Source organism: Galeopterus variegatus, unplaced genomic scaffold, assembly GCF_000696425.1.
Source record: "Galeopterus variegatus unplaced genomic scaffold, G_variegatus-3.0.2 Scaffold2064, whole genome shotgun sequence".
In the NCBI taxonomy this organism is placed as follows: Eukaryota; Metazoa; Chordata; class Mammalia; order Dermoptera; family Cynocephalidae; genus Galeopterus; species Galeopterus variegatus.
In genome coordinates this window covers 141625-149740 of record NW_007728175.1, presented here as the reverse complement: position 1 = coordinate 149740, position 8116 = coordinate 141625, and the positions used below count along the sequence as shown (strand labels likewise).

The 8116-nt window shown below is 49.1% G+C and overlaps 1 protein-coding gene across 2 annotated transcripts; it reads right to left on the bottom strand.

Moving 5' to 3' along the window:
- Nucleotides 1-644: 644 nt before the first annotated feature.
- On the bottom strand, nucleotides 645-7082 carry TBL2 (transducin (beta)-like 2). Of its 2 annotated transcripts, none has more exons than XM_008580317.1 (8): nucleotides 6935-7082; nucleotides 5090-5220; nucleotides 4655-4839; nucleotides 4035-4186; nucleotides 3554-3680; nucleotides 2721-2873; nucleotides 1678-2512; nucleotides 645-1532 (listed from the first exon to the last, which is right to left on the bottom strand). In XM_008580317.1, the coding sequence occupies exons 1-7, from the start codon at nucleotides 7059-7061 to the stop codon at nucleotides 2050-2052; spliced, it is 1338 nt and encodes a 445-aa protein (XP_008578539.1). In that variant the 5' UTR covers nucleotides 7062-7082; the 3' UTR covers nucleotides 645-1532; nucleotides 1678-2049. The 2 variants fall into 2 exon arrangements, with proteins under 2 accessions (XP_008578539.1, XP_008578538.1); XM_008580316.1 differs by having other exon boundaries at nucleotides 645-1624; nucleotides 1770-2512.
- Between the last annotated feature and the right edge of the window lie 1034 nt (nucleotides 7083-8116).

Here is an 8116-nt window from a genome sequence, read left to right as displayed (position 1 = left end):
AGCAAGCTTGGGATGGTTGGAAGAGTGGCAAAAAGATCACAGAAGAAGGAAGAAGCCAGATCACATAGGACCTTGTAGGCCATGGTTAGAATTTTGGATTTTATTCCAAGCATGAAAGGAAGTCTTTGAAAGGTTTTTTTTTTTTTTTTTAAAGATGACTGGTAAGGGGATCTTAACCCTTGACTTGGTGTTGTCAGCACCACGCTCACCCAGTGAGCCAACCGGCCATCCCTATATGGGATCCGAACCCGGGGCCTTGGTGTTATCAGCACCGCACTCTCCCGAGTGAGCCACGGGCCGGCCCCTGAAAGGTTTTAAGTAGGGAATAATGTGATCTGGCTTACATTTTCACTCTGCTATAGAGAAAAATGATTTAATGATGCAATAAGGAAGCAAGGAGACCAATTAGGAAGCTCTATTACAGTAACCTAGTAGGTCACAGTGGTTAGGACCCAGATGGTAACAGAAAAGATGGAGAAAAGCAGCAGATTCAGGACATAATGTGAAATATAACCAAAAGAATTTTCTGACAAGTGAATGGTACTAGTGGTGGGGGGATGAAGGAGGTAATACGTAACCAAGGATAACTACAAGGTCGTGGCTTGTTCAAACATTTATAGCCTTGGGGACAACCAAGAGAAGTCCCAGTTTTATTGAGAGAGATCAAGATTTTGATTTTGGATGAATAAATTTTGCCTAGACTCAAGTCTTCCTAGATTCCTCATTTCCCTTACTTCCTGCATCCAACCAGTCCTGAAATCTAAAAATTCGAACTCTAAATACCTAATCTCTTACCAAATCTATCCTGGCAAAAACTTCTCAGCACTGCCTCTGTCCTGAATCAATCCTCTCTTGCCTTGACTTTTACAACAGACTATCGTCGCTATGAATAAACTAACAAAAGGCACTTAATAGAAGTGTCTTACCTCTACCTCCCACCATCCATCTTTGAAGGCAGAAACCATGTCTTATTCATATTTATCTCCAGTGTCTGGTGCTGCGCTGGGCATAGAGTAGTCACTCAAATATCTGATGAACTGAAGACATCACCTCAAACAAGGATATAATCTCCTGGAAGAGAGGAGCCCCATTTTGGGATTCTATGATTCCTCCACACAACTCAAAGCAGAACCAGATACAAAGTGTATGATCAAATCCCAGAAAACTTTGCTTTCCCAAGGAATGTGTGTGTTTCTTTATAATTTGGTATAAAACCATACTGTTTGATTCCGACTTTTACCAGGCAATTAATGACATTGGACAATATTACTACTCTTTTCCACTTTTCTTTCAAATCCAAGGACTTTATACTCTTAGCCTCACAACATCTTTGCAAGGAGGACACAGAGATGATTATTCTCCATGTTTTAAACAAGAAAACTGAGGCCCAGAATAAAATCCCTGAATTACTTTTTGATGGGATTAGGAGCCTTGCTTAGATTAAGACTAGCCTTCTCCTGATCCCATAGCAGTTCTGGAATTGGAAGATGTCCCAATCTCCAACTCCTGCAAAACTACTGCTTAGTATTCATGTATTCCCTAGGTTTTGTCCACATTTACAAACTTCTTTGGGATGTCAGGGTGTGTTGCCATAAGGTCAAAGACCACGTTCTCTCCTCTCTACCACTCTCCTTGGTGCTGGGTGAAGATAGATTCCACCCTTTGGGCCCAATTCATGTATTCCCTAGGTTTTGTCCACATTTACAAACTTCTTTGGGATGTCAGGGTGTGTTGCCATAAGGTCAAAGACCATGTTCTCTCCTCTCTACCACTCTCCTTGGTGCTGGGTGAAGATAGATTCCACCCTTTGGGCCCAGGAGAAAAAGAAGCCCCTTGATCATCAGTCCAGGAGGAGTCACAACCAGAAAGAAAAGAGAGAGAAATCTAAGCAGGCAAGAATAGTTTCGATAGAAAAAAGAGGAGGGGGCATCAACAAGAAAATCAGGAGACTCCTTTCAAAACGTTCCCAGCTGGGGAGTACACAGGAAGAAAAGGGGCAACAATGGCAGGAACAGGTGGCTAGATCCCTCCTGCCGCACCCTCCCCGAGTCATTTCTTCAGGGCACCCAGGCTCTTCAGGGCCTCCTGGGCCTCGGTCAGCTGCTGCTGCAGCCTCTGACGGGTGCTCTCGTTGGAGGCCCGCTTCAGGAGGCCCTGCATTTCCTCCACCACTGCCCGGCGGCCAGGGGTGTTGTGGAAGAGCCGCACTGCCCGGTCCCCACAGGAGGCCAGAAACCGGCCGGTGATGTCAAAGGACAAGTCAGTGATACACTCCCCATGGACCTGCTCAAAGCACTCTTCCTTCTCACCCCGCCGGGTGTTGTAGAGATGAATACTGCTGCCACTGGCTAAGGCCAAGACCTGGGCATCAGGGGAGAGTGCCAGGCGGCACAGCATGGTGCCTGCCTCCTCGAAGCGGCCTGTCCTCAACAAGTAGGGGTCCTGCTGCTTCTTGTATTCCACATCTGTGTCCCAAAGTTTCCACGTACCATCCTTGGAGACAGAAGCCATCCTGCAGCATGGAAAATCACAGCTCAAGCCCCAGCACACCCTGGCAGAGAGGGCAGCCTAAGGGGCTCCAGCTAGGAAGCCAAGTCTACTTCCTGCTGCCAGCCAGGCACCCCACCCACTTCTGAGCTGTGTCAGAGACAGGCAGAAGGACCCTGGTTGCCACGAGGCATCAAGAGTCACTGGTAAGACATCAGAGCAGATTCACTCACCTCCGAGAGTCATTGGAGAAAGCAAAGGAGTGGACAGCTGCAGAGTGGCCCTTCAGTTCAAAGGCTCGCACAACCTCCTGAAAGTCCCCCTTCTTCCCAAAGCAGACTTCCCAAACTTTCACATCCGGGGTAAAGCCACATGAGGCCACAAATCTGCCATACAACCCAGGTTCCTTTAAAACTTAATTTTAACAGCATACTGTTCCTACAAACCCCCTAAATCTCTTTCCTGAGAAAGTTAATAATCTCACATTTAAATAACACCATACTGGGCCAGCCCATGGCTCACTCGGGAGAGTGCGGTGCTGATAACACCAAGGCCATGGGTTCAGATCCTATATAGGGATGGCTGGTTCGCTCACTGGCTGGGCGTGGTGCTGACAACACCAAGCCAAGAGTTAAGATCCCCTCACCAGTCATTTTTATAGAAAAATTTCCAAAAAATTAAAATAAATAAATAAATAACACCATACTATATAACACCAAGGTCAAGGATTTGGATCCCCATACCAACCAGCCACCAAAAATAAAAAGTAAAAACACTGTACCTCTTAAAAGTGATTTTATGCATGTGACCTCAGATTGCCCTCATAGTCTTGCACTAAGATACGTAGTAGCACCCCCACCTTTTAAAAATTATATATGAAGGAAGAGAGACTAAGGACTTGAGGTGACTTGCATGAAATCCCATAAGAAGGCGAGGGGGAGCTTGAATCTAGGTCTGATTCCTCCCTGCATTCCCTTCTCACTCTGTGAAGCTAGCTCTCTGTCTGGGCCCACTCTCTAACCCCAACCTCTCACCATCCCAGAAGCCAAAGCCCCTCCTTCCTCACCTGCTACAAGGGGATATAGCAGCATATGTATTGTTCATCTGGTTGGTGTTGATGGTAGACAGAACCTGACCTTTCAGATTCCAGATAAGGACAGTCGTGTCACTGGAGGCCGTCATGATGAACTTCCCTGAGCAGGAAGGGAGTAACATGAGCTGAGGGCAACGACCTGGCCAACTGTCACTCTCCAGAGACACTTACAGGCACATGCTGCTGCCCAAAGTATCCAAGCTTCCCTCCCAGGCCAAGGATCACCACAGTTAAGGACTTTGCCGAAGACTGTGGCTCTTACCTGCCTCCCCTGGGAATCTGCTGTGGCTCCCAGGACTACAGGGGAGCACAGAGCCAGGCTGTTTAGAGCCAGAGCTCCTTTGTCACACTTGGGCTGAGCAAAATTCTCAGGCAGCATTAACTCATTCAGCAAATATAAATGGGGTTATTTCTTCATGCCTTGGGCAAACTCCACCCTCTGAATGCCTCTTACCTGTGTCAGCAATGCCAATGTTGATAACAGATGCCTTGTGCTTTTTAGGAAAGTCCTCTGGGGTGGCTGTGAAGGTATAGCCCCCATCTTCTCGCTTGGTCATCTTAAAGACGCGGAGTGTTTCCCCATTGGCCAGCCAGATGATGAAGGCTCTAGAGACAGGAACAGACAAGTCACTCCCTCATTTGGACACAGACGTCTATGTGTTCCAGGTCCCATGCTGGGTTCTGGAGAAAATGAAGATCTTCCCTCATGCCTTATTGTAAATCTTACTCCACTGGTTCAAAATCTCTTAAAATTCCTTGAAAGTTTTAGGATTCTCATAGCTTTTGCTCCTTTAGTTTCTCTCTAGGGTTTAGAAAACCACGACAGTGTCAAGACTCTTCTGGAATACAGGCTTTGGTACTTCCGGGGTAGGAAGAGATCTTCCCCTCTCTACTTCTTGTTGTGTAACAACATAGCCCTCCAGGGAGTCCAGGCAGTGCTCAAACTATCTGGATGCTCTCTGGGAACCAAAGGAAGACCATGGGTCCCTCCTCACTACCCTAAACCAGCTATGGGAAGGCCATAAGTCTGGGGCTGGGCCTCTGCAGTAAACCTGAGGCTCCATCCTGTCCCACCTGCAGTCAGGGCTGAAGCGCACCAAGGTGGCGTGGTCCAGCTCCACATTGGCTCTCATGCTGCGGTGCTCCCGCTGCAGGAAGTCTTTGGTGCTCCAGATGCGGACAGTGCGATCATCTGCACAGGTAGCCAGGTACTTCCCATTGCTGCTAAAGTCCATGCACGATATGTTCCCGCTGTGGCTCTAGAGGAAGGGTTGCAAGAAATGTGAACAGGAACTCCTCAGGCAGATGGGGAAGCCAAACCTGTAGCCATGACTCTGGGGCCCTGTTACCTAGAATAACAGCAAGCTGAGGATGGGCTGGGATGAGAAAGGATAGGATGGGGCATCACCACTGATTCTGATTAGAGGCAGAGGGGTCTGTAACCTGCACAGAATACTACAAAGAAAAAGCCTGCAGGGTGTGAGTTTCTGTATATGTGTACCCATGTACCTTCAGTGCTGCAGCCAGGAGACGGTGGGTGAAGTTGTGTTGTTGAGGCTTCTCCTTGTGAATCCGTTGATGCTGTTTCTGCTTCTTGGATCCCGAGGATTTGTCAAGTTGAAATCCATTTGCTTTTTGGTCTATAAGGAAGGGCCATGTCACTCACCCATTCAATATGCATTTACTGACCACTCTGATTGGCCAGGCATTCAATGGTACCGTAACTGATGATAAACCAAATATAGTCCTGGTCCTCGAAAATAGAGTCTGATATGGAATCAGATCTAGGTTTGGATTCTGTCTCTACCACTGAGTGATCTTGAGGAGGCTGTCTACTGCTAGTCCAACCGTAACTGATGATAAACCAAATATAGTCCTGGTCCTCGAAAAGAGAGTCTGATATGGAATCAGAACTAGGTTTGGATTCTGTCTCTACCACTGAGTGATCTTGAGGAGGCTGTCTACTGCTAGTCCATAGAGTACCTCAAACCAAATTAGAAAAGGCACATTATCTGAGCTGACACAGCTGCATGGGTACACAGCACGGTGGAGTATGGCTCCTTGGCCAGACACCCCTACATAGGAAATAATGTGCACAACTGTATTTAGTGACTCTGGTCTTGGGTAAGATATTTAATTGCTCCGGGCCTCAGTTTCCTTAAAAAGAGATCAAGAGACCTGGATAATATACACAAGTGACAAGCAGACTACCCAACGCAAGCATTAAAGGCTTGAAGGAGTCACAGAAAAAAATTAAGGGATGATAGGAAGTCAATATGAGCTGAGAATCTACCCTGCACCAAGAATGGTGCCACTTGCTTTTGCATAAAATACCTTATTTGAGAATCAGGCTAGGCACAAGGATGGCATGTATTAGATGGCTACAGACGCTCCCCAGTTCCTACAAGAAAATAACTCTTGAGCCCTGCATACAAAAATGGCCACAATCTGGCCTCTGCTTACCTCCTGACCTTGTCTAACAAGCTCCCTCCTCACACTTGAATCATACCAAATGCTGTTCGAGGACTCCTTGTCTTCATGTATATTGTCACTGGCGGGAATGTGTTTCTTCCCTGGCCTCCCAGCAAACTCTTCTCACACAACTATCCTTCAAGACCCCATACCACTTCATGTGTTCTCTGCTTTCAGTGCAGACAGACCCCCCCAAAATCACAGCTGACCATTCTCTCTTGTGTTTCCTGTTTCTAGTACTGACCTCTTCAATAAAACTAATTACACTCTATTTTTCACTTACATTTTTAGATTTTCATAATTCCTTGCTCTACATTTTAGATGTACAAATGGTCCCCAACTTAGAAAGGTTGGACTGAGATTTTTCAATTTTACGATGGGTTTATCCGGCGGCAACCCCATCGTAAGCCGAGAAGCACATGTACTTCTTTACCGGACTCCTGAAAGGCAAAGACCCCAAAGCCTGTAGCAGGGTAACAAGTACTCAATAAACGTTGCTGCACGTCGCAGAACCAGCCCGAGACTTCTTGCAAATGAATGCCTGCCCCCCATTTTCTAAAATCACAAAAACGTAGCAGCTTAAGAGTTTAAGGCATTCTCACAGCAGCCCCGGGGAGCAGCTGGGGCTCAGAGAGAAAGCGGCTTGGCCTCGGCCACCGAGAAAGCCGCAGCACGGGACCCAGGTTCTAACTACTCCTGCTCAAGGGGTGCGACCAGCGCGGCGAGGCGGCAGGTCGTCTCTGGAAGCGAAACTCACTTCACAAGAGGAGAAACTGAGGCCCCCGGCACCTCCTCCGCGGGCCCACACTGCAGGTCGGTCCACGCGGAAGGCCGAGAGCAAAGTCCCTGCGGGTCACCCCTACGCGCCGCGGCCCCACTTACGGGAGGGCCGGCCACACCTCTCCTCCGCGCGCAGCCACCCCCGCGCTACCGCCGCCGTCGCCATGAGGGCCAGCAGCCCGAGCAACAGCGACAGTCCCATCAACTCCGGCATCTGCGGCAGCTCCATGTTGGCGTAGCCGTTGCCACCTCAGCTCCAGACTACGCGGGCGCCCGCACGTCTCCGTCGCGCGGCGCACGCACGCGGGGGCGGATCCGGCCGTTGGAGCGTCCAGAGGGGCGGGGCGGGGCCTGGCCGTTGGGGCGTTTCGAGGGGCGGGGCCTGCCTGTTGGGGCTTCTCGAGGAGCGGGGCCTGGCCGTTAGTGGGGCTCTTGAGGCCATGTTGACGCCGGGGCTTGGGTGCGAGAACCGCAGTTATAGCGCCTCCCTTTGAACTGATAATCGTTTATTATTTTTATTTTTTTATTTTTTTATTTTTTAAAAAGATGACCGGTAAGGGGATATTAACCCTTGACTTGGTGTTGTCAGCACCACGCTCACCCAGTGAGCTAACCGGCCATCCCTATATGGGATCCGAACCCGGGGCCTTGGTGTTATCAGCACCGCACTCTCCCGAGTGAGCCACGGGCCGGCCCTGATAATCGTTTATTAAAGACGTGTGCCAGCCATCGCCGCACTGGATCGTTTCAACGAGGCGGGGCGAGGATTATTATTCCCATATAACCGGTGGGAAAGTAGTCTTAGCATCAGGGGAAATTCAGATAGGCTTCTACTGTTAAGGGGAAGGGAGAAGTAGCCCAGGCATTGGAGGGCGGGTCAGCCTCAGCACAGACCTGCGAGGCGGGGACGTCGTGGGGAGGCCGGGCATGAGCATGACAGAAAGAAATGGCAGGTAAGCTCGGAAAGGTCTGGAGGGCCTTGCGCGCTGATTTGATGCAACAAGCTGTTTATATTACGGGGCGAGATGGGGCAAAATCGATGTCTCGGGATCCTCTGGGTGGAACGCTTTGTGAAAAGACGAAGGACAGACAGAAAACCGGAAGTGGTTGCAAGGATCCGAGAGGGAGGTGATAAGGGCCTGGACTTCGGGGTGGCCTGGGGAGTAGAAAAGGAGATTGGGGGAGGGCGCAGCTGGCTGGTATGGGGATTCGAATGCAAAAGAGATTTTTAACAAAAAACTTATTTTGAAATAATTATGGGTTCGCAGGGGGTCTACAGACCTT